The sequence below is a fragment of the Hyla sarda genome, chromosome 11 (assembly GCF_029499605.1).
Source record: "Hyla sarda isolate aHylSar1 chromosome 11, aHylSar1.hap1, whole genome shotgun sequence".
In the NCBI taxonomy this organism is placed as follows: domain Eukaryota; kingdom Metazoa; phylum Chordata; class Amphibia; order Anura; family Hylidae; genus Hyla; species Hyla sarda.
The window spans coordinates 7,063,113-7,090,294 of record NC_079199.1 but is presented as its reverse complement, the minus strand read 5'-3'; the positions used below and the strand labels follow the sequence as shown (position 1 = coordinate 7,090,294).

Here is a 27,182-nt window from a genome sequence, read left to right as displayed (position 1 = left end):
GGTTCCCGAGACACGTGTCATCAGAGAGCACTTAGACAGAAAAGAACAACCTTAACTTCAGAAGCTCATAAGTAATAAAGGATTAAGATTTTTTAATAGAAATAATTTACAAATCTGTTTAACTTTCTGGAGCCAGTGGATATATAAATAAAAAAAAGTTTTTTCCTGGATAACCCCTTTAAATTGTGCAACATGGGAAAGTAACACAGACGCTTCCTAATTCCTCATGTAACCCTGACCTCATCATTAATTGTTTATTCCTCTTCCCTAAAATATTATTAAACAAACATATGGAGCATAAAAATAAATCTGAAGATAACAATTACAAGCGCACAATGCATGCAAACGTTTGAAATTTGCAAAGCAAATAGCATTTTGCACTTTTAATAGACACACTGAACCCTCGGTGTTCCCCTACCCTGTGGTAAAACTACAATTCCCAGCATGCCCTGGCAGCCTGTGGATCTTCACACTACAGCTCCTATCGTGCAATTACAGCCTTTGGCTGTCCCGGACTTGTCATTTCATCTCCAGTTGTTTTAAAACTACAACCCCCAGTCTACCCTGACCGTCTGTAGATCTCTTGCAGTTACAAACTACAACTCCCACCATGCCCTTTGGTGGTCCCTAACTCCACTCTCCAGCTGTTACAAGACTACAACACCCAACATGCCTGGACAGCCTGTGGATCCCAGGTTTTTATAAAAACTACAACTCCCAGCATGCCCCGACAGATTGTGGATCTCAGCTGTGCCAAAAACTACAACTCCCAGCATACCCTGACAGCTTTTGCCTGCCGCTGACTTGTCATTTTAAGGGCTGTCGTCTAACCGAATGCTCTCCAGCTGTTGTGAAACGTCAACTCCTAGCATGACATCCTGCCATGCTGAGAGTTGTAGTTCTGAAGCAGCTGGAGAGCAACATAGGGTGGGGACATGTTGCCCTACACTCTAAATTAATGGTCTCCAAACCGCGGACACCTCCAGATGTTGCAAAACTACAACTCCCAGCAAGCCCGGACAGCCGAAGGCTGTCCAGGCATACTGGGAGTTGTAGTTTTGCAACATCTGGAGGTCCACAGTTTGGAGACCACTCCAGTAGACCATGCCCAAAGCTGTCCAGGCATGCCAAGTATGGCTGACAAAGCTGTCCAGCTGTCCAGGAGTTGTAGTTTTGCAACAGCTGGAGGTCCGCAGTTTGGAGACCACTCTATCAGACCATGTCCAAAGCTGTCCAGGCATGCTGGGAGTTGTAGTTTTGCAACATCTGGAGGTCCGCAGTTTAGAGACCACTGCATTAGACCATGCCCAAGGTTGTCCAGGCATGCAGGGAGTTGTAGTTTTGCAACAGCTGGAGGTCCGCAGTTTGGAGATCACTGTTATATTTTCACTTTTCGAGGTGTTTTCATTTCCTGGATGACATCATCCCTTGCAAAGAAGTTCTGCAGCAGCCTGTGCCGTTTACCTCCTCCAGCTGCTGGGGAGGGGGGGTGGTTCCCTAACATCTGGAGGCCAATGATGTGCAGCTCCTGAGCTGGTTAACGGGACAGCATCCCCTGCAGCCTCCTCCTCCCCCACCCCCCTCCTCTGATTCCCGGATGTTGGATCCAATCCTGGAGTTTTATTCACTTCCATAAAAGGGCAGCAGCCTCCTCAAGACTGAGTGCAAGATCCCAGCATCTCAACTCCTAAAAAACTTCTCTCCCCTACTTGTGCTCGCTCCCCCTCCCCTCCTCTCTCTTCTCCTCTCTCCTCTCCTCCCTCCCCCTCCCTCCTTCACTCACTTCACAGTTGTGATTCTGAGCAAAGAAAAAAAAAAAAAGGGAATAGAGAGGGGAGTGACTGCAGCAGATTGAGCAGAGTGACGTGAGCCCAGAGGCTGCAGCCTGGGGGACTCCATTACCAGAGCTCACACTGCCCTGCACCAGGGAACAAGCCTCCTGCTCCCTCACAGCTCTTCATCGTAAGGAAACCAAGCAACATTGTATCCAGCCCGGGAGACTATAGAGGTAAGTGTGCACTCACTGCCTGGGCTCCATGCCTGCATCCTCTCCTCCTCCCCTATGGAAAGTTCTGATTCCTCCCAGGCTGGAAGCAGACAGACCGGTCGGATAAGTTGGATGAACAGGTGGAACAACGGTTTACAAAGCCGCATAAATGTGAACAAACAGTTACAGGGATGATCTGCAGGGATACAAAGTATCTACAATGTATCAGAGAAGGATCCTGGAGGGGAGGAAGCCCTGGACTAGGAGGGGCTGCTGGACAAACACTCTGGGCATTCCTCCTAGGCCATATGGCAGGGTTTCCCAACCAGGGTGCCTCCAGCTGTTGCAAAACTACAACTCCCAGCATGCCCGGACAGCCGTTGGCTGTCCGGGCATGCTGGGAGTTGTAGTTTTGCAACAGCTGGAGGCACCCTGGTTGGGAAACCCTGCCATATTGGCTGTTTGTGGAGGTTAGAAGCATGAGTGATGGCTGGGAATGCTTGGACTTGTAGTCCCCACAGCAGCTATTTGTGGACGTTAGAACCATGGATTATGGCAGGGAATAATGTATGGATTTGTAGTCCCCTACAGCAGAAGTTTAGAACCATGATGGTAGGGAATGCTTGGACTTGTGGTCCCACTGCAGCTTTTTGTGGAGGTTAGGACCATGAATGATGGCAGGGAATGCTAGGACTTGTAGTCCCACAGAGCAGCCATCTATACTGTGAGTGATAGTCAATAGTGTGTAAATCCCAGGAACTAGAACATGGCTGACAGGGGGGGGGGGGGGGTGTAGTCCCTACAGCAGCTATTTCTGGAGGTTAGGACCATGACTGATGGCAGGGAATGCTAGGACTTGTAGTTCCACAGAGTCACCCCCTATACTGTGATTGATAGTCAATAGTGTGTATGTAATTTACAGTAACTATTAAAGCATGGTGAACAGGGGGTGCTCGGACTTGTAGTCCCACAGCAGCTATTTGTGGAAGTTATGACCATGGATTATGGTAGGGAATGCTTGGACTTGTAGTTCCCTACAGTAGCCAGCTGTGGGAGTTATAACCATGATGGCTGGGAATGCTTAGACTTGTAGTCCCCCTACAGCAGCCAGCTGTGGAAGTTATAACCATGATGGGACTTGTAGTCCAAAAGAGAATCCTCATATACTGTGAATGATGGTCAATAGTGTGTATGTAATTCCAAGTATGGCTGACAGGGGGTGCTTGGACTTGTAGTCCCTGCAGAACGTATTTGTTAGAACCATGAATGATGGCAGGGAATGCTAGGACTTGTAGTTCCACAGAGGAGCCCTTATACTGCCAATGATAGTCAATGGTGTGTTTGTAATTCCCTGTAACTCTACAAGCATCACTGACAGGGGATGCTTTGACTTGTAGTCCTACAGCAGCTAGAGTAGTATATGTAATTGTTTCATTGTATGTGTGTGTGTGTGTGTGTGTGTGTGTGTATATATATATATATATATATATATATATATATCACAAGCATGGATGGCAGGGGTTGCTTGGCCTTTTTAGAGTGTAAGCTTTGATAGGTTTCTTTTTCCCAACCAGGGTGCCTCCAGCTGTTTCAAAACTACAACTCCCAGAATTCACAGACAGTCTTTGGCTGGAGTTGTAGTTTTGACACAGCTGGAGGCACCCTGGTTGGGGAAACACCGCTGTTGTAGTTTTGTAGTCTCACAGTAGACATTGGATCTCTATTACACTGCATACACCAAAAGATGGAGCACTTTTGGCTCTATAGAGCAGTGTTTCCCAACCAGGGTGCCTCCAGCTGTTACAAAACTACAATTCCCAGCATGCCCGGACAGCCTTTGGCTGTCCGGGCATGTTGGGAGTTGTAGTTTAGCAAGAGCTGAGGATCCACAGAATGTCAGGGCATGCTGGGAGTTGTAGTTTTGCAACAGCTGACGATCCACAGGATGTCAGGGCATGGTGGGAGTTGTAGTTTTGCAACAGCTGACGATCCACAGGATGTCAGGGCATGCTGGGAGTTGTAGTTTTGCAACAGCTGGAGATCCACAGGATGTCGGGGCATGCTGGGAGTTGTAGTTTTGCAACAGCTGGAGGCACCCTCTTTTGGAAACACTGCTTTAGAGTGTCAGCTCTGAGGGTCAGAGTCTATTTTGGTTGATATGATATATATATATATATATATATATATATATATATATATATATATATATATATATATATATATATATATATCTCAAGTAAAAAACAAAATTATAAATATCTTTTAGGCTTTGTTTATTTACATATTGGGGGAACATAATATTTGCATTTATATATTTATTTCTATGTAATGTATTATTTTTGTAGTTTTTGCTTAGTATTATGTAAATCTTGGATATTACCTTGTTTGTGGGGTCATATATTGTATTGATACGTTTTACATCTTATTGTTCCAGTAAGGATATTATTTGTTTTTACTTAATGTTCTGTATACATAGGATATTGCCTTGTTAGTTTTCGGCTTAGTGTTATAGGATATAGTGTTTTTGTATACTCTCCCCTGGGTGTTGTATATAGGGGGACATTCTATTGTTGCTCGCAGGCCATGTGCTTTAATGTGACATTTTGTGTTTTATGAATCAGTAATTTTTGTTCCCTTTTTTTTTATTCTGGAGGGAGAAAGACATTTGCGGTTCCAATAATTTCCTTTATATCAATGATCTGGCTGTGATGTCGCTGGGTTGTGGCTCCGTCTTCTCTGCAGTCCTGGGTGGGGATAGTATTTAAAAAAAAAAAAAAAAACCTTTTCCACTGGGATTTCCCTGTAAGATTTTAGGAGTTTCCTTTTTGCGTCTTTTTCCTTTTTGCGTCTTGTATTTTTCACTATTGTGTGATTTTAAAGGTTTTTACATTAAAAGAGATTTGTTAGTATCGGTCACATGTTAATGAATTGGTTGTGGATGTTTCACCTACAGCAGTGGTTTCCCAGCCAGTGCGTCTCCAGCAGTTGCAAAACTACAACTCCCAGCATGCCTGGACAGCCTTTGGCAGCATTACAGTGTATATAGACTCCTCCTGGCTAATGGGAATACAGTTATTCCCAACAAGTGTGTCTCCAGCTGTTACAAAATTACAAAGTTACAAAAATACTGGGAGATGTAGTTTTGCAGCAGCTGGAGGTGCATTGGTTTGGGAAACCTGCATTACAGTGTATCTAGATGTCTCCTGGCTAATGGGGAGAATAACCAACCATCCAATACAGTGTTTCCCATCAAGTGTGTCTCCAGCTGTTGCAAAACTACAACTCCCAGCATGCCCGGACAGTCATTGGCTGTCCGGGCATTACAGTTATCTAGATGTCTATTGGCTAATGGGGAGAATAACCAACCATCTAATTACAGTGTTTCCCAACCAGTGTGTCTCCAGCTGTTGCAAAACTAACGGCTGTCTGGGCATGCTGGGAGTTGTAGTTTTGCAACAGCTGGAGGGTCACTGGTTTGGGAAACCCTGGGTTTCAGTCTATGTAGATACCTCCTGGCTAATGAGAATAATAACCAACCATCCAATACAGTGTTTCCCAACAAGTTTGTGTCTCCAGCTGTTGAAAAACTACAACTCCCAGCATACCCAGACAGTCATTGGCTAATGGGGAGATTAACCAACCATCTGATACAGTGTTTCCCAACCAGTGTGTCTCCAGCTGTTGCAAAACTGACTGTCTAGGCATGCTGGGAGTTGTAGTTTTGTAACAGCTGGAGGGTCACTGGTTTGGGAAACCCTGGGTTTCAGTGTATCTAGATGCCTCCTGGCTAATGAGAATAATAACCAACCATCTAATACAGTGTTTCCCAATAAGTGTGTGTCTCCAGCTGTTGTAGCCTTGCAACAGCTGGAGGCACACCGGTTGGGGAAACCCTGCCTTACAGTGTATCTAGATGCCTTCTGGCTAATGAGAATAATAACCAACCATCTAATACAGTGTTTCCCAACAAGTGTGTGTCTCCAGCTGTTGCAAAACTACAACTCCCAGCATGCCCGGACAGCCGTTGGCTGTCCGGGCATGCTGGGAGTTGTAGTCTTGCAACAGCTGGAGGCACACAGGTTGGGGAAACCCTACGTTACAGTGTATCTAGATGTCTCCTGGCTAATGGGATTGTCATCATTTCCTCTCCCCGCAGGAAGGGAACCATGGCTCTGGACGGTATACGGATGCCAGATGGCTGCTACGCCGACGGGACGTGGGAACTAAATATCCTGGTGACGGATCTGAACCGGGATGTAACGCTCAGAGTCACCGGGGATGTCCACATTGGAGGGGTGATGCTGAAACTGGTGGAAAAACTTGGTAAGTTGCACATGGAGTAGGTGTGGCGGTCTTACTGTACCGGGGTTGGAGCGCTCCCATCCCCCACCCCTTAGCTGAGGTCTTGGAATAATGAATTCATTTTGCTGTTTTCACCCTTTTTTTTTTTTTTTTTTCCCCTGAATCGTTTTTTTGGTCTGCGTCCACCTTTGTGCATTGTGATGGCTTTTCGTCCCGGCAATCCCTGGTTATTGCCTATGGAAATCTTTCAGGCTTGTTAAATTGTTGCAACATTTTTTATATAGATGGAGAACAGAAAATCCTGGTTACAATGTATCTGTGCTTCATGGAAACTCTGATTATTGCAAGGTTTTGGAACTGGTCAAATAATCTTGTGTTCCCCCTATCCTGTGGCTCTCCAACCTGAACCCTCATCTTGCTGGGAGTTGTATTTTTTTTTTTTTTTGCAGCAGCAGCTGGAGAGCCACAGAATGGGGAGCTCTGCTCTGCTGGAAGTGTATATATGTATAGAGGCGGTTTTCTGTGTATTTATTAAAGGGGTTATCCAGGAAAAAAACTTTTTTTTTTTTATATATCAACTGGCTCCAGAAAGTTAAACAGATTTGTAAATTACTTCTACTAAAAAATCTTAATCCTTTCAGTACTTATGAGCTTCTGAAGTTAAGGTTCTTTTCTGTCTAAATGCTCTCTGATGACACCTGTCTCGGGAACTGCCCAGTTTAGAAGCAAATCCCCATAGCAAACCTCTTCTACTCTGTCCAGTTCCCGAGACAGACAGATGTCAGCAGAGAGCACTTAGACAGAAAAGAACAATCTTAACTTACTGAAAGGATTAAGATTTTTTTAATAGAAGTATTTTACAAATCTGTTTAACTTTCTGGAGCCAGGTGATATATAAAAAAAAGTTTTTTCCTGGAATACCCCTTTAAATGTCTATATTGTAATATCCGAGTACAAGCAACATGAAAAGTTACAGTAAGTCCTCCTGAGGCTTTCAAGGCCTCGTAAACGTTGTTGTTGTTGTTGTTGTTATTATCTTGAATTATTTTGTGTGTGTGTGTATATATATATATATATATATATATATATATATAAAATATATTTATTATTATTATTATTTAATCTTATAGCGCTCTTAGGTTCTTTGCCCTGGATTACATTACTCTTTAAAGGGGTACTCCACTGGAAAACATTTTCTTTTTAATCAACTGGTGCCAGAAAGTTAAACAGATTTGTAAATTACTTCTATTTAAAAATCTTAATCTTTCCAGTACTTATCAGCTGCTGTATGCTCCACAGGAAGTTCTTTTCTTTTTGAATTTCCTTTCTGCCTGACCACAGTGCTCTCTGCTGGCACCTCTGTCCATGTCAGGAACTGTCCAGAGTAGAAGCAAATCCCCATTGCAAACCTCTCCTGCTCTGGACAGTTCCTGACGTGGACAAAGATATCAGCAGAGAGCACTGTGGTCAGACTGGAAAGAACTACACAACTTCCTGTGGAGCATACAGGGATTTTTTAATAGAAGTAATTTGCAAATCTGTTTAACTTTCTGGCACCAGGTGATTTTAAAAGAAAATGTTTTCCAGGGGAGTGCCCCTTTAAAGCAGTGTTCCCCAAACTACAACTCCCAGCATGCCTGGGAGTTGTAGTTCTGCAACAGCTGGAGGCACCCTGGTTGGGAAACACTGTCTTAGCAGCTGTGAGTCTCCCAGTGTTCTGCTAAGTACTTATTAGTTCTTCCCAGAGGTGTAACTTGTATTTCCTGGGCCCCCGATGCCAAATCTGTAATGGGGCCCCATGTCCACCATGTGCCATTCATAATACTCGTATCTCCTTATGGGGCCCACTCAGCTACAGGGCTACTTCCCCTGCCCCCTCATGTGACTGCGTTCTGTCCTCCATCGCCATGTGTACGTTTTTTCCTGGGATCAGTATGGCGGCTGGTTCTTCCCAGGAGCCTTGTGCGGCTGTCAGTGTATAAATAGCTGAATACATGACTAAAGTAAACATGTCATATACCAGGCGGTATGTACACAGCGGCCAGTGCACACAATGGCGCAGCGTGTGTTAATCCTCTGCTATCTGATTCATTGATAAGATTGTTGCTGGATCTAGGTAATAAATACATATATATACGGGATAACGGTTTATTACGCCATTGCGTGCAGACGGTTATTACTAGTGATGATGTATAAAGCTGCCCGAACGCTTCAGATAGCGGTATCATGGCCTCCCAACTCATACATTGGATAAGTATCAGCTGAACATGGCAGCTTCAGGGGGACGAGGCCAAACATGGAATGTATATCTCCCGACCTCAGAAATGAGAAGGGTTGTGCTGTTTAGTACCAAATTAAAGGGGTACTCCGGTGAAAAACTTTTTTTTTTTTTTTTTTTTTTTTTTTTATCAACTGGTGCAAGAAAGGTAAACAGATTTGTAAATTACTTCTATTAAAAATATCTTAATCCTTCCAGTACTTATTAGCTGCTGAATACTACAGAGGAAATGATTTTCTTTTTGGAACACATACTCTCTGCTGACATCACAAGCACAGTGCTCTCTGCTGACACCTCTGTCCATTTTCGGAACTGTCCAGAGCAGCATATGTTTGCTATGGGGATTTCTCCTACTCTGGACAGTTCCTAAAATGGACAGAGGTGTCAGCAGAGAGCACTGTGCTTGTGATGTCAGCAGAGAGCTCTGTGTTCCAAAAAGAAAATAATTTCCTCTGTAGTATTCAGCAGAAAATTCCTCCACAGTACCCCTTTAAAGGGACACTCCAGTGAAAAAACGTGTTTTTGTTTTTTTTTTATTATTATTTTTTTTTTTTTTTTTTCAAATCAACTGGTGCCAGAATGTTAAAGGGGTATTCCAGGCAAAAACATTTTATCCCCTATCCAAAAGGATAGGGGATAAAATGTCTGATCGCGGGGGGCCCGCTGCTGGGACCCCTTGCGATCTCCCTGCAGCACCCGCATTCTATGCGGGGCTGCATCTCCAGTTTGGGAAACCTCCGGGTTTCTGGGACTGGGGACATGATGTCACGCCCCTTCCCATAGACATGAATGGAGGGGGCGTGGCGTCACGTCCCCAGTCCCGAAACCTGGAGGTTTCCCAAACTGAAGACGCAGCCCCGCATAGAATGCGGGTGCTGCAGGGAGATCGCAAGGGGTCCCCACAGCGGGCCCCCCGCGATCAGACATCTTATCCCCTATCCTTTTGGATAGGGGATAAGATGTTTTTGCCTGGAATACCCCTTTAAACAGATTTGTAAATTACTTTTATTTAAAAATGTGAACCCTTCCAGTACTTATCAGCTGCTGCATGATCCACAGGAAGTTGTGTAGTTCTTTCCAGTCTGACCACAGTGCTCTCTGCTGACTCCTCTGTCTGTGTCAGGAACTGTCCAGAAAAGAGGTGTCAGCAGAGAGCACTGTGGTCAGACAGAAAAGAAATGCAAAGAGAAAAGAACTTTCTGTGGAGCATACAGCAGCTGATAAGTACTGGAACGTTTAAGATTTTTAAATAGAAGTAATTTACAAATATATTTAACTTTCTGGCACCAATTGATAAAAAAAAAAAAAGTTAGAGTTCTTACAATTGATTTAAAAAAAAAAAAAAAAATGTCACCGCACCCCTTTAAATCATCCTACTGTACTGGGATAAGATAAGTTGTCGGAGGAAGAGTCTGGCAGTGGCTCCTCCCCCCCTTGAAAATATATCATGAGCATGCATGAGTATGAGAGCATTAGGAGGCCTGTGGGCTTTATTTGAATAGAGCTGAAACGTGTTGCAGATTACATTTGGTACATTAACCAGTTGTTCTCCTTATTGGACGTATCGGTTGCATCCTGGATTGTGGAGGTTCTTCTCTCTCTGTGGTCCTTGTCTGTCTGGAGTCTTGCATTACATCCTGGTTTTTCAGTGATCCATCTATATAAGATGCTTTAAAAGGTTCCTGTAATGTTACTCAGTACCTAATCCTGATGATGTACATATCATTTTGATGTGTCTAGTACCTATAGTTGTCTCACAAATACCTTCTTTCTGTTTGCTCGTTTGGTTTGTCATCCTGTTCCAGGTCTGGAGGGGGGGGGGCGTGTCCTCACTCTGCATTACTCCTCTTCCTCCCTGAGTCAGCTGTGCTGTGCTGGGTCTCTTCATCCAATCACTGCAGGCTGCTCTGTAACCCCCTCCTCTCTGTTTTCATGCTGCAGTCTGATAGGACAGGAGTGAGCACAGAGGAGTGCTAGTCCCGACTTCTTTGACTTTGAATCTGACAGTGTCCATTATAGTGTTGTGTAATCTCTGAGGGTCGGAGGCTGTTTTAGATAAGTTTCTTTATAGTGTTTCCCAACCAGCTGTTGTGAAACTACAACTCCCAGCATGCCCGGACAGCCGTTGGCTGTCCGGGCATGCTGGGAGTTGTAGTTTTGCAATGGCTTGAGGCCCCCTGGTTAGGAAACTCTGCCTTAGACGCTTGGCCTTAATTTTGGGCAGCTTCTCATGTGGAGTTTTGCGGTGCCTAAATCTCCTCTTACTGTTCCTCCTGTCACTGGTCGGACTGCGCCATCACTACATCTGTCCATAGAGGAGGCTGGGGATGGAAAGACTCTGGGCACACATTCTAATAAATGAGGAGCAGCCAAATGTACATCCACTTTTATGAGCGCCACTCCCGAAACATGGGGGAATGCTGTGAGTACATCCACCCCATGTATTTCCACCGCACCCTCTCCTCTGTTCCCAATGTGAAGTATGCGGCAGGTTTTGCCAGATGGTGGTTTTCGTCTTTGGCGTCCAACAAATGGCTGGAAAAAAAGTAATTTCTGGGGTCATTGGGAACGCTGTTATGTAAAGTGTATCGCTCCTTATAGAGAAGCGTCTTCTGGAACACGGATAATGACGTACAAGATAAGACAAACATGGTCCCTCCCCCCCCAAAAAAAAAAAAAGGCGCCACACCTGTGCTCAGGCTGTGTGTGGTATTGCATCTTCTGGCTATTTCACTTGCCATACACAACCCATGGACAGGTGCAGCCATGTTTGTTTTTATTTATTTTTTGTGCGTGTTTTAATTTATGGACAACCCTGTACACATGGCAAAGTCTGTACACCAACGTATGGCGGCTATCTAGATCCTTATTTCAGCGCTGCGCACCCTGTGCTGCCGTACAGTCCCCGCCAGGTGCAGTGTGTGCAGGGAGTCTCAGATATCAGAACGTTATCCTTATATCCACTGCAGCACGCTACTTATTATTTATTATTATTATTTATTAGTAGTATTTTTATTATTTATAATTAGTAGTATTTATTAGTATTATTCATAAATATTTATATAATTGTTTATAAAGATATTTTTTTATTTTTTTTGTTGATATAAGTTTAATAATTCAAATATATATATATATATATATATATATATATATATATATATATATATATATATATATATTCAACAAAAATAAATTAGAAAATAGTCATACAAAAATACATAAATTTAAATTAGTAAATGGAGTATTATTTTTTTAGCGATATATATTTTTACTCATTTTTATTGTTCATTTATCAATAAAAAGTTGTATTAATAATAATATAACAATATATATTTTATTTTTGAGATATATATATATCATAAAATATTGGAGTAGCAGCACAACCAAACACGAAAGGTGAGGGGGTGCAAGCAGCCAATGGTCTTTGGTCATAGGTCCAGATCCAGACAAAATAAAAATAAAAAATGGCTGCAGCGCTCAAAATGCAGTGAAAAAAAACAGGTGGTAGCTTTATCCCATGATAAGACACAGATGCATCTGGATTTTATCATGGAATAAAGCTACCACCTGTTTTTTTTTCTTTTTTTCACTGCAGCCATTTTTTGCATATATATTTTATCATGCATTTTTGAGTTGTATATATGTGTGGTGGCCCAGTACAGGAGGTGTTACCCCGTACCCTTGCTGTCCTGTCAGGCAGCTTCCCTACAGTGTCCCCTGGGACCCCATGTAAATATGTTTCTAATGTATTATACCATGTAATGTGTTCAGGAAGCGTTGTCACTTTAAGACTGTTTACCATGTGACTTGTCATGTGAATGTTACCCAGGAGGTATCAGTGACCAGGTGATCCCTGGGGTGACCTATGGGCTCCCTGCTGGTCTCCCCCATATAAGCCCTGGGTGGAGCTTCTCTCTCTTTCCTTACAAGTCTTTGCTGAGGTAAAGACGAGTCCTAGAGAGTCCGGAGTCCTAGGAGCCTCAAGTCCAGTCTGCGGCCACAAGAGGCTACAAGTTACCACAGTCTCAGTATTGTCAGTCATCAGACAAGTCACAGTCATCATTTGTAAAGTCAGCGTGGTCTGCATTAAATTGTCCCCATCTACTACAAGTCCCAGCAAGGCCTTAAGGTCTCTGCGTCACTGGTCACCTCCTTGGTCCCTGGCTGATCTGTATAGACTTTACCATTTGTCTACCCTCAGTAAGGCTACTGTTATCTGTAACTTGGCCTAGCCCAGGATCCAGCGGTATACCTTCAGGTGGTATCGAGGATAAACCACGCCCTGGCATCACGAATACAAGGGGTTAATGCCATCTGCCCCTAGGGTAATAACATCTGCCCTTTGGATCACACCCTCTACTCTATATATAATAATTTATTTATTTTTATTCATTGCCCTTGGCTGAAAACCAGTAGGGACTCTATGCTGTACTATCACAGCCCCTATTACAGCTTCTACATGAAAGCAGCCGTGCAATGTGCATGGGGCCCACATCCACTGCTGCCTCCCAGGGTACTCCATGGTTGGCCATGCATCCAATGCAGCATTAGGCAATCGATCTGACACCTTTTCCTGTCTGGAAACTCAAAATTGCAACGTCCCGTTCGATGTTCTGCAGAGGTCACCACCATCTGACCTGTGTGAATGATTCGGTCCAGTGTTTCCTAACCAGGGTGTCCACAGCTGTGGCAAAACTACAACTCCCAGCATGCTCTTTTTCTGGGAGTTGCAGTTTTCCAACAGCTGGAGGCACTCTGGTTGGGAATGGGAAACACTGACTTTAGTCCCATTTGAGCCATGTATGGTGAAACGCGTAGGAGACCGGAATCCGGCAGACGTATCTTTCTAGGGCAGTGTTTCTAGGTTGCCTCCAGCTTGTGCAAAACTACAGCTCCCAGCATGCCCGGACAGACATTGACTGTCCAGGCATGCTGGGAGTTGTAGTTTTACAATCTATTCTTGCAGGGTTGTGCAGAGCGGTGGCTGACAATGGACTCCTGCTGCTGCTTGTAGGAAACTGTCACATCCAGGACGTCAGCACTTGGCACCATAGTGACAATGACATTTGCTCCTTTCGCACAGAGATAAGGATTGTGCAGTCGTCTGTGTTGCCGGAGCTGCAGTGTCGTTACTTTATCTTGTGTATTCCCTGAGCTATTAGCTTGTAGAGAGCGGGATATTTAGCTGGAAAAGACAACATGACATCAGTAAGGCTGACGTACGCCTGTGTGAACCTTAAAGAGTACCTCTCTTTATAATTCCCCCCCCCCCCCCCCCCCAGGTCACTGCCCCCATCATGATAAACCACCCCCGGCCTTTATTTTTATTGTCTCTGTATTTTCTGCTCCGTCTCCGATTCACAGACTGGAAGGGGCGTTCCCCAGCAGGCGTGACATCATCTGAAGCCATACAGGGAGGACTTCCTCCCTCACTCTCTACACACAGCCCAGAGCAGTTCAGTATGAGATGAGCTATGATTGGCTAAGGCTGCACCCCCCCACCCCTCTAAGCATTTCCTGATTTTGGACTTTTGCCAGGCCAGCAGGAGTCCAAAGTCTGTGCAAGAGATGTGGTGGTGGTGGTGGTGGGGGGATGCTGCTATGTTCACATGGTGGAAAATGTGAGAAATGTCCTCCTGAAAAACGCGGGCGGACACTCTGCGCATTTGCCTGAGCCGGCGTGTGCTAGGACCTCCTGGAAACGCATTTCCGACAAATCTATTCTCTCTGCGGATTCTCTCATCGCGAAGAATTCTGTGCAGAAGCATCTGCCGCTGAAATTCCGCCACGAGGACAGTGCAGCAGATTCCCATAGAATTCAATAGGATTCTGCAGCAGCAGAATATTCCTGCGGAATTCTGCTCAGACATTCTGTTGCGTGAACCTACCTTTTCTATTGCGGTATTTTTCAATGGAATTCCATTGAAATCAATGGGGCTTGAATTCAGGCTGAATTGCAGAAAATTCCGCCGTGTGAGCCCTAATATTTTGCGTAATTTCATGGCGGGATCCCATTGAATTCCGCAGAGTAATTTTGCCAACATTTAATGCACGTTACATTCAGGGGGATCCTGCTGCCCCATTTACACGTTTGGAATTTCTGCAAAATGTTAAGGCCGGTCTTAAAATTTTGTGGAATGGCGGGCGGAATCCCGTTGAACTACACGGGGCTTAGAGTTTTGGCACAATTCCGTGTTTTGAGCACGCAGAAATTCCACCAAAATTTCTGCAAAATTTCAATTGTTTGAACATAGCCTAAGGCTGTATACACACGCATCGGATCCACTGCGGATTTGAGGTTGTTGTAATTCCGTAACGGATCCGGTTTGTGTGAATACGCCCTTAAAGGGATATTCCAGGCAAAAACCTTTTTTTTATATATATCAACTGGCTCCGGAAAGTTAAACAGATTTGTAAATTACTTCTATTAAAAAATCTTAATCCTTCCAATAGTTATTAGCTTCTGAAGTTTTCTGTCTAACTGCTCAATGATGATGTCACGTCCCAGGAGCTGTGCATGATGGGAGAATATCCCCATAGGAACTGCACAGCTCCCGGGACGTGAGTCATCAGAGAACAGTTAGACAGAAAACAACAACTCAACTTCAGAAGCTAATAACTATTGGAAGGATTAAGATTTTTAAATAGAAATAATTTACAAATCTGTTTAACTTTCCGGAGCCAGTTGATATATATAAAAAAAAAGTTTTGGGCCTGGAATACCCCTTTAAAATCCTTACGCGTTCCGTTCATGATAAGTTGCGACTCGTCCCCATACTGGGCCTTAGGGCAGAAAAGAGAAAGATTTATCCTCCTAAATGACACTGTTCCCTTCCTCTGGCTTTACCACCCATCATCCCGGAGTGAAACCCCCCTCGTGCTGCGCGGTGTTTCATGTCGTATTAGGTAAAGCGGAGACCGCGTAGTTTAGATCCAAAAATGCCGTAATCCTCTGCGATATTCTTGTCCCTGAAAGGAGAAATCCAGTAAGCCATGTGCTGGCCGTGTCCCCGGCGTGAGGGGTGGGCGCTGTCTGTGTTATTTTTACACCCTGGCCGCATTGGGTGGGGGGGGGGGGGACGAGAAACCGGTCAAGGTGACTTATTTTTTTATTTTTTTTTTTATTATTCTGGGCTATGAAATGTTTGAATGTAAAGCCATGAAATTACGCAGAGTAGCGGCAGAGCCCCCGGCAGCTGACCCCCGCCTTCCTGGACTGCTTACTGGCCTCATGTGCGGTGACGATGAATGGTCTTTCTGTCCGAGACAGAGGAAAATCTTTACTGCCCTTCACGTGACGGGTGCGGAATCTTAAAAATCTACAAGAACCATGATCGGTCTGCTGTGGTGGTCTTCAAATTGTGGGCCTCCAGCTGTTGCAAAACTACAACTTCCAGCATGCCCGGACAGCCTCTGGCTGTCCGGGCAGGCTGGAAGTTGTAGTTTTGCAACAGCTGGAGGCGCACTGGTTGGGGAAACACTTTTCTAAGCGCAAGGGAATGGGCAATGCTTCAGCCATGGTTCCCTAGAGGTTTCATAGTGCTGGCGGCTGTCCAGGAATGCTGGGAGTTGTAGTTTTGCAACAGCTGGAGGCACACTGGCTGGGAAGCACTGCCCTATATAGTGTATCCAGGGCATCTCCATGTATGCAAGTGTTTTTTAGAACACATGGACGCTCGGTGGAACTGAGCATGCATGTGCATGGAAGGAGGAGACAGAGTGTGTGTACATTTGCGGACAGCTTTAGGAAAGCCATTTTCAAGTGCCCTGTACGGGAAATTTGGATAAATGGAGGCAGGTCCCTTATTAGTAAAGCTTAACTCCGATGATATGTGATATGACACATGACTATCGTGCACGCTCAGTCAAACTGAGCATGCATTTGTATAGGGGAGAGTGTGTGTGTTTTATGTATATGTATGGCCAGCTTTAGGAAAACTATTTTAAAAGTAATATTTTTAAGAAATATATTGAGACTGGCGTTCACAGCTGCGCCGAGCTTCTCGAACTATGAGCAGACACATGCACGGTTAGTTCAATCAAGCGTGCACGGTCATTTGTCATACTAAGCTGCACTTTAATAATAGGCGCAATTTGACCTACAGAGCACTTCAAAAATGGCTTTTCTAAAGCTGCCCATTTATTTATATATATTATATAAAATAATATTTCTGTCCCCCCTCTATGCACATGCATGCCCAGTTCGACCGAGCGTGCATTGTAGTGTGTATTACTATCCATAGGAGCTACACTTTAAAGGGGTTATACAGGAAAAAAAACTTGTTTTATATAAATCAACTGGCTCCAGAAAGTTAAACAGATTCGTAAATTACTTCTATTAAAACATCTTAATCCTTTCAGTACTTATGAGCTGCTGAAGTTGAGTTGTTCTTTTCTGTCTAAGTGCTCTCTGATGACACCTGTCTCGGGAACTGTCCTGAGTAGAAGCAAATCCCCATAGCAAACCTCTTCTACTCTGTGCAGTTCCTGAGACAAGCAGAGATGTCAGCAGAGAGCACTGTTACCAGACAGAAAAGAACAACTCAACTTCAGCAGCTGATAATTATTGGAAGGATTAAGATTTTTTTTTTAATAGAAGTAATTTACAAATCTGTTTAACTGGAGCAAGTTGATATATATAGTTTTTTTTCTTGGAATACACCTTTAAGCTGGAGGACCTTACCCGTCTATCAAGAACAATCCATTGATTTAAAAAAGAACAGTGTAATGCTTCATTCTACCTGTGGAGGCGCTGAACCAAACTTGCATTAATAATCTCTGCAGGATAAGCGGTGTGAGAGTTGTCTGGCAGCTGCTTCTCCTCCCATAGAATGTGCTGCATATATGTAGGGTTGTTACTAAGTGATCCTGCAGCTGACAGCCAATCACATGCTCTTTCTTAGCAAGGAGATAAGCGTGCTGATCCGTCTGGCGCCCCTTATCAGCCCGTGTGAATCTGGTGGTTCTGACATGACACAGTCTAGAGATCAGTAATGGGTGATGATGATCAGCGTCCGACCACTTATCGCCTGGCGGTCGTCTCTTCTCTCCCTGATGCATTAACTCCGCCATATAGTGAGATAATTGAGATTTGTTGTCAGAATTTTTACTTAAAAAAAATAAAAAATAAATAAAAAAAAGTCTTCCTGTAAATGTAACATTTCCTAGAATGTGACGGATCAGCTGATCTCTATAGTGATACTATGTATGTAAATGGGAATAGTGTTACCAGGGGAAGGGGGAGGATTCTACTAGGAATAGTCGGCTATTGGGGGGAACTATAACTCCCAGCATGCCCTGACAGTTTCACCGGCGCCAGGGTCTGTGTTTCTTAAATGGTGTGCCTCCAGCTGTTGCAAAACTACAACTCCCAGCATGCCCCGACAGCCTAAGTCTCAATTGTGAACCTCCTGGGGTTGCAAAACTACAACTCCCAGCAAGCCTGGACAGCCAACGGCTGTCCGGGCATGCTGGGAGTTGTAGTTTTGCAACATTAGTAGATTCAGTTTTGAGACCTAGATCAGTGTTTTCCTAGCTGTGTGTCTCCAGCTTTTGCAAAACCACAACTCCCAGCATGCCCTGACAGTTTCACCGGCGCCAGGGTCTGTGTTTCTTAAATGGTGTGCCTCCAGCTGTTGCAAAACTACAACTCCCAGCATGCCCCGACAGCCTAAGTCTCAATTGTGAACCTCCTGGGGTTGCAAAACTACAACTCCCAGCAAGCCTGGACAGCCAACGGCTGTCCGGGCATGCTGGGAGTTGTAGTTTTGCAACATTAGTAGATTCAGTTTTGAGACCTAGATCAGTGTTTTCCTAGCTGTGTGTCTCCAGCTTTTGCAAAACCACAACTCCCAGCATGCCCGGACAGCCGTTGGCTGTCCGGGCATGCTGGGAGTTGTAGTTTTGCAACCTCAGGAGGTTCACAATTTTGAGACGTAGGCTGTTTGGGCATGCTGGGAGTTGTAGTATTGCAACAGCTGGAGGCACACTGGTAGGAAACACTGCATTAAGATTAAGATGGTCAGGCTGCAATACCATACACCACCTATGGACACTGAGGTGGCGCTGTTTTTGGAAGAAGTGTTTTTATTTATTTTATTTATTTTTGTAAACGATTCTTTATTGTGTTGAGGAATTTCGAGATGAGCATCTTCATAACTTTCTGCGTATTCACCATGGTCTGTGTTTCTTAACCGGTGATCCTCCAGCTGTTGCAAAACTACAACTCCCAGCATGCCCGGACAGCCAAAAGCTGTCCAGGCATGCTTGAAGTTATGGTTTTGCAACAGCTGGAGGCACCCTGGTTGGGAAACACTGCATTAAAAATGGTCCCAACCTGTGGAGACCATTGGTGCAGTGACATTCTGTGTATTTGCCAGGGTGACGGTGTTTCCCAACCATGGTGCCTCCAGCTACTACAGAACTAGGACACCAAGCATGCTGGGAGTTGTAGTTTTGCTATCTTATTTATTTATTTATTTATTTATTAACTGACCTTTCTACACAAGATTAGAAAAGCCTCTAGCAGCTTATTCTAGAAACAGCGCCCCCCCCTGTCCTCAGGTTAAGTCTGGTATTGCAACTCAATTAAAGTGAATGGGGATGAGCTGCGGTACCAGTCCTTATTTTTATTTTATTTAATAATTTTTTTTGCCAAAAGGCCGCCATGATTCTCCCATCCTGTACAACCCCTATGAAGCCGTGCAGATTTGTTTGGGTGGAAGTTCCCCCTTCCTTCTCTCCATTGTTGTCGTAGGTTTGGCGGGAAATTGGGTCCTGCGCTGTGACTGCGGAGCTCACGACGATTTCCAGGATAAGTGGTTGTCAGCGAATAATGTAACAAATGTCCTTTTTCTGTAGGCGTAGAGCAGTTATCCTAATTCTCCCCACAGCAGCACAGAGTATTTAAGCGTATATAAAAGGTAATGCTTTACTTTTCTCGTTGGGGGTGTAGGAAAAACATGGCGGCTTTATTTCATCCGTGGGACCGACACTGTATTGGACAAGCGCAGATTAGTTATCTGAATTATGATCACAGCAGCACAGAGTATTTAAGTGTATATTAAAGGGGTATTCCGGCTTTATACATCTTATCCCCCTCTAAAGGGTAGGGGGGGTAAGATGTATGATTGCGGGGGTCCCGCCGCTCCTAGCGATGATACCTCTTATCCCCTATTATTTGGATAGGGGATAAGATGTATAAAGTCGGAATACCCCTTTTTAAGGGTATCCTTTACTTCACTCATATAGGCTTAGGAAAAAAATTGCTGCTTTGCTTCAGCCTCAACGCCGGGATTGACAGTCACAGGCGAGCGCGGACCAGTGCACGAGTGTGTAATTATTAATATATTAAAAATCAAGGGGAAAAAAAAATATTTTTTGTATTTATTTTTTGTATGTATTTTTTGTTGAATTTTTTTTTTATATTTTTATTTTATATCTTTATACGATTTTTTATATTTTTTTATTTTATTTTTATATATTTTTATGAATTTTTTATTTAACTAATCTCATCCAATCTTGTTAAATACAGATATCTTCATCCTGCCATCTCCGCCTCGCTTTGTCCTCCATGTCTTCTTGCCGGAGCGACCCCGACCTCTGGGAAATATGGCGCTGCGTATTCCGTATTCTTCTGCTGCCCCCGCCAGTAATCTCGCTAATGGCCTATCCTGTAGTCTATGAATAAAACAAGCGGCTTTATTGATTCTTCTTGCCTAGATGAAAGGCTGGAAGCTTCGCCGCGCCGTGTGGTCCTGACCGGCTCCTTGAGATGAACAATGTCTTGGGAGAAAACATAGGACGCAGGACAATGATCTTGGTCGTTCTCCAATAAACGATAAACAGCCGGGGGCCCTTAGATGTCAAGTGCGATCCGGGCCGGAGGTGATAAGTTACTTACCTTGGCAGCCCGGACGGTAGATACAACGTAACGCTACATTGTATCTGCGCAGCCAACACCGGGGATCTTATATGTAGCCGAGAACCACATGGTGCAAGTACTTACCGATATTTTGCCGCCTTAGGTTTGGGACTAACTTTATGGGGTGCAATGGTTTCCGTCACACCCGATCCCTATCCCTACTTTCATCCATCCACTGACCCCAAACGACTGTATTTCCCAACCGGCGTGCCTCCAGCTGTTGCAAAACTCCAACTCCCAGGTGGAAAAACCCCAGTGGAGGAAAACTCTAGGGAACCATGGCTGTAAGATGGCCCTTCCCTCAGGCTTAGAGCAGTGTTTTCCAACCAGTGTGCCTCCAGCTGTTGCAAAACTACAACTGCCAGCATAACTGGATAGCCAGAGGTGGAAAAAACCCAGTGGAGGAAACCTCTAGGGCAGTGGTCTTCAACCTGCGGACCTCCAGATGTTGCAAAACTACAACTCCCAGCATGCCCGGACAGCCGTTGGCTGTCCGGGCATGCTGGGAGTTGTAGTTTTGCAACATCTGGAGGTCCGCAGGTTGAACACCACTGCTCTAGGGAACCAATGGCTGTAAGATTGCCCTTCCCTTGGGCTTGGAGCATTGTTTTCCATCCAGTGTGCCTCCAGCTGTTGCAAAACTATAACTCCCGCTGAAGGCTGATCCGGGAATGCTGAGAGTTGTAGTTGTGCAACAGCTGGAGGTCCGCAGGTTGAACACCACTGCTCTAGGAAAACAATGGCTGTATGATTGCCCTTCCATTGGGCTTGGAGCATTGTTTTCCATCCAGTGTGCCTCCAGCTGTTGCAAAACTATTACTCCCGCTGAAGGCTGATCCGGGAATGCTGAGAGTTGTAGTTGTGCAACAGCTGTAGGCATCCTGTTTGGGAAACACTAGCTCCTATCTGAATGGTGCTGAACTTGATCGCCGCTCCATACGTTGTCTATGGGAGTTCTATGGTGCCTGGTTTTCTTTGGCGCCACTGTGAATGTATATTGAATCCGACGCCTAAAGGCCAGAATGGGGGCGCCGTTCTCCTCGCCGGCGTTATGAGACGGAGCTTCCCGCTTCATCTCTCTTCAACAGCCGTCTCCAGCACCATAAAATAGCATCGCACACTGGAGACGACTGCTATGGGGACAGAGCCGGTATAACGGCGCCTCGTTCCGGGGTTGAGGGTCCGGATTTAAAATACTCACTATTAAAGGGGTATTCCAGACCAAAACTTTTTTTTATATATCAACTGGCTCCGGAAAGTTAAACAGATTTGTAAATTACTTCTATTAAAAAATCTTAATCCTTCCAATAGTTATTAGCTTCTAAAGTTGAGTTGTTGTTTTCTGTCTAACTGCTCTCTGATTACTCGCGTCCCGGCAGCTGTCCAGCTCCTATGGGGATATTCTCCCATCATGCACAGCTCCCGGGACGTGACATCATCATTGAGCAGTTAGACAGAAAACTTCAGAAGCTAATAACTATTGGAAGGATTAAGATTTTTTAATAGAAGTAATTTACAAATCTGTTTAACTTTCCGGAGCCAGTTGAGAGATAGATATATAGAGATAGATATAGATATAGATATAGATATATATAGGCAAAAAAGTGTGTGCACAACAATTATTTTGTCAAATTTTCCTTACAGCAGTGTTTCCCAACCAGGGTGACTCCAGATGTTGCAGAACTACAACTCCCAGTATGCCTGGACAGCCTTTGGCGGTCCAGGCATTCTGGGAGTTGTAGTTTTGCAACACCTGGAGGCACCGTGGTTGGAAAACACTGCCTTACTGTCGTTTGAAACCTCTTTTTTTGCTATTTTCTTGCTTGTACAGCTCCTATGTGTTTCCATAGTAACAGACTACACAGGGCTTGTTTGTAGTCGGACCCTTCGGACAATCCTCCCTTCCATCTTTCTCCTACATCAGATGTGTGTTGGGGAAAGCTGCACAGATATTGCTAAAGATTTACCGTAGATTAACTTTTTGGTGAGTTTTGACCTTTTTGAATTTGACCTTTTATTAGCCGTTGGCTGTCCGGGCATGTTGGGTGTTGTAGTTTTGCAACAGCTGGAGGCACACTGGTTGGAAAATAAAATGGTTTATGACTGTGGTCCCCAGCCCAGAACCTGGACTGTCAGTGGAGCCTTGAGGACTGGGTTGGGGACCTTCTGCAGCGCAGGGGATTGTGGGTAAAAGTGACAGAAAACGTAACTAATGAGATGAATGAAATCTGTGATTTATGTCACAAATGTAACAGTTCAATAGAAAGTTTCCCGGAAAATCCCAAAAATCACTGCTGTTCCCTAAATAATTTCCCAAACCAAAATGGCGCATCTCTGTAGAAAAGCGAAGCCTTTTGGGCTTTCCATGAAATTCAGTAATGGTCAGCGCACGGTCACGTCAGGAAGGGGGGTGGGGGAGGGAGCGGTGGCGGCCGCGCGGCGTACAGGGGAAATGCCTGAGATGACACCATCTCTAATATTAGATTACAGGACGCCGCACTTATACACAGGTTATGTAACTCTAGTATTCTGCCGCACTGAATCATAAGGGCGCGTTCACACGGAGTATTTCCTCTAGAATTCTCCGCTTCAAATTAATGCCCATCCCCTCTGCCCATGGACTTTAATGTTATTTCCGCTGTCCTGTTCACACTGCGGAAATTCTGCTAACGGAAATCCGACGCTGAATTCTGTTCCGCTTGAAGAAAGAACATGTTCATTCTTCAAGCGGAATCCGCGAGCAGAAATCCATAGAACATAAAATAAAAAATTCCGCCCGACATCGTTTTCATGCGCAATTCACGTGCAACTTGCGCGGAATTCACGCGGAAATGGCTGAAAAAAACCTTCACTTTTCTCCCCCATTTCCACGCGCAATTCCGAGCGAAAATGTAAATCCTTTTTTCCGCGTGAATTTCTCTTGATTTACTCCGTGTGAATGCACGGGGGGGGGGGTTGTCGCTGGATCCTTACAGCAGCTATGGAACGATTTAGTCACAGGGTCACCCATAGCCCCTTCTCAGTCTCCTCCCACCTCTATGGCTCCTCCCTTAATATTGAATCTGGTACATTAGGCATTTCTGCACCCCTCCGAAACCAAGGAATGATACACTTTTTTTTTTTTTTTATCGGGTTTATGTGTGTTGTTTAATTTCGTTGTGTGCCACTCAAAAGCAAAGATTTCCCATCCAGTGTCCCTCCAGCTGTTGCAAAACTACAACTCCCAGCATGCCCGGGCAGCTTCCAGCACTTAGAGAGGTGGAAAAACCCCAATGGAGGAAACCTCTAAGGAACCATGGCTGAAGGCTTGCCCTTCTCTTGGGCTTAGAGCAGTGTTTCCCGACCAGTGTGCCTCCAGCTGTTGCAAAACTACAAATCCCAGCTGTTAGCTGTCTGAGAATGCTGGGAGTTGTAGTTTTGCAACACCTGGCGGTCCACAGTTTGGATGCCATTGCATTCAATCATACCCCAGGCTGGCCAGGCATGCTGAGAGTTGTTGTTTCGCAACAGCTGGAGGTCCACAGTTTGGATACCACTGCATTAGACAATGCACAAGGCTGTCCGGGCATGCTGGGAGTTGCAGTCTTGCAATAGCTGGAGGTCCACAGTTTGGCGACCACAGATGATGGTCATGGAGAGTCTTAGTCAAGACTATAGAACAATGCTCTCCAATCTGTGGGTCTCCAGCTGAACTACAGATCCCAGAATGCCCTGACATGCTGGGAGTTGTAGTTTTGCAACAGCTGGAGAGCAACAGGTTTGAAAACCCTTCCATAGAACATCTTCACTGATCAGGTAGATCAAGGACATGGAGAATAGATGATTAAGCCTATAACACAGATTTCTCCAACCTGTTGAACTACAACTCCCAGCATGCCCAGACAGCCTTCAGATCAACCTAGCGTTTTTGTGCAGCACCCCCTTCCCTGTAGGCTAAACCTTTTAGTGCCAAAAAATGCAGAACATCTATGAAGATTAGGAAACGGCAGAACGCCATGGAAATTTGGCGCGGGGGTCTGCGCTGATGTAAAAATCTATTTCCAAAATGTAGATTGCAGCTTTGATGTACAGTCAGGAGTTAAATCCCTCTCTACAAGAAGGATATAGAAGTTGGCAATAAATGGCGTCAGATTTTTCGGAGAGCCGGGGGCTGCAGGTGTCTTGTATTCCCGCACCTGCTGTAAATTTTGGGGTCGTACATAGTTTCGGGGCGATGTAATGTGGCTGATGAGGTGTTCTCTGTGTTTTCGGCATGAGGCGTATTCGTCGGCCATTCGAGGTAAAATTAAGCAAATGCCTCAGCTCTCAGGTGACTCCGATGTTTCCTTAGTGATCTCAAAACTGTGGACCTCCAGCTGTTGCAAAACTTTAACTACCAACGGCTGTCTGGGCATGCTGGGAGTTGTAGTTTTGCAACATCTGGTTGTCTACAGTTTGGATCCCACTGCATTAGACCATGCCCAATGCTGTCAGGCCATGCTGGGAGTTGTAGTTTTGCAACATCTGGAGGTCCACAGTTTGGAGACCACTGCATTAGACCATGCCCACGGCTATCCGAGCAAGCTGGGAGTTGTAGTTTTACAACATCTGGGGGTCCACAGTTCGGATTCCATTGCATTAAACAATGCCCAAGGCTTTCCAGGCATGCTGGGAGTTGTAGTTTTGCAACATCCGCTCACCAATCTCTTCCATACACATGAACACTCAGCCCAGCCGAGCGTTCATATGTTCTAAGAATGGAGTGAGAAAGGGTTAGTCCCTGTCTGTGCATGCTGGGAGTTGTAGTTTTGCAACAGCCAAAGACACACTGGTTGGGAAACGCTGCATTATACAGTTTGCTGGATCATAATGTAGCAGAATATATATTTATTTTAATATTATTTAATTATTTTATTATTTCTTTTAGTTTTTTTCATTCTTTGACATTTCGGGGCAATCATCTTCTCCGTTTTGATGTTTCTGACTCTTTAATGAAATGTTTCCCTTTTAGGAAGCGATGACCGATGTCGGCGTCACCATTTAGGTCTCCGCTCGCCGGCACCTTACGGTTTATAGTTGTGGTAATTATCATAATATTGGTGAAGAATTGGCTCCTCCTCCTTCTTCTTTCCTTTTATTTCTTTCTATGGGTCTTGGTAGAACCATGTGACTACTGGGAAACGAAATATCCTGATTTTTCGACGTTAACCCTTTCATTGACCAAGTAGATTGTGGTTGTGTAAGGGAAATGAGCTAGGCGAATCAAGGGGTCTCCAAACTGTGTGCCTCCAGCTGTTGCAAAACTACAACTCCAAGTATGCCCGGACAGCCTACGGCTGTCCGGGCATACTTGGAGTTGTAGTTTTGCAACAGCTGGAGGCACACTGGTTGGAAAACACTGGTCTAAGAACAAGGGAAGTGGAATTTTTGCAGCCATGGTTCCCTTGAGGTTTCCTCTGCTGGGGTTTTTCCTCTCCTAAAAGCTGAAGGCTGTCCGGGAATGCTGGGAGTTGTAGTTGTGCAACAGCTGGAGGCACCCTGGTTGGGGAAACACTCTTCTAGTCTCTGCACCTGTTTCCCCTTTAATCCTAAATCCGTGTTCCTCCCTCGACGCGCAGGTTGGTGGCAGCTGCCCTTTGATCACAATTGTCCTTTTAATTTTGGGTGACCCTCTTAGACGGTGGGTGACAACTGGGGTCAGATCTGCCCACCCACCTTCTCATGCATGTTGGGACCTGTCATGATCCTCTTAAGTGGCCTTCGAGAGAGAGAGAGAGAGAGTGTGTGGTGGTGGTGGGGGGGGGGGGGGGGTGCACCTGTTGCGTTTTGACTTAGAATTTTAATTTTTTTTATTTCTAGAACTTTCTTCCTTTTAAAATATTAAAACGATATTGAAATAAATTGAAATTTTTTTTACATTTTTTTCTTCTCATCCTGGGTGACCCATTTAATGGGGTTGTCCTCTTTGGACAGTCTCTGGAATTTATTATTGCAATTATGTAGTTTTTTTTGTGTACTTCTGTTGCAGTTTCTGCAAAAAAAAACGTCAATATGCGCAAAACTTTTTGTGCCTTTTTAACTTCAGCCCTTTTGCAAATGTGATCTCTATAAAGTCAAATGTGTTTTTTTGCTTTCGCAATGGTTACTGAGTTATCAGGCAACAGGGTTTTTTATTTATTTTTTTTTTTTTTTTGCACAAAACTCCTTCCAGCCCAGACCACCTCCCTTTTTAAAAAAATTATTTTTTTTAATTTCTTAGATCTACGCTTTTTTTTTTTAGCCACTTGAAGAATGAAGAACGCGTTTTTAAGATAAAATATGAGGGAAGCACATACGATAAGCACCCAGGCAAATGGGGGGGGGGGGGGGAGGGAAATAACTCGATTGACTTAGAAAACTATTTTTTTTTTCATTAATAAATATAATATATTAATATATTATATTTAATATAGTAAAGCAATTATTTAAAAAATTATATCATTTTTTAATACATTTTTAAAATAAATAAAATATATATACACACACACACACACAAGCAGGAGAATGCAGCAGCACACTGCTAGCACAAAGATATATATGAAATGCTATATTGCTATAATGAAAATTGAGGTTCTTAGCTTACCATTTGGCCAAATAGTGTGTACCATATACCTGCTTGTGTATCCCTACTTGTCCAGAGCTCATTTCTCCATCTCTCTTGCACAGATTTTGGA

The 27,182-nt window shown here is 44.4% G+C and overlaps 1 protein-coding gene across 1 annotated transcript in view; it reads left to right on the top strand.

Moving 5' to 3' along the window:
- Window positions 1–1,854: 1,854 nt before the first annotated feature.
- Window positions 1,855–27,182, top strand: part of FERMT2 (FERM domain containing kindlin 2) — an 85,082-nt gene continuing 59,754 nt past the window's right edge. The window contains 2 exon segments of the mRNA XM_056546299.1: window positions 1,855–2,008; window positions 6,144–6,310. Of these exon segments, the coding sequence (XP_056402274.1) occupies window positions 6,154–6,310 (157 nt within the window). The 5' untranslated portion in view covers window positions 1,855–2,008; window positions 6,144–6,153.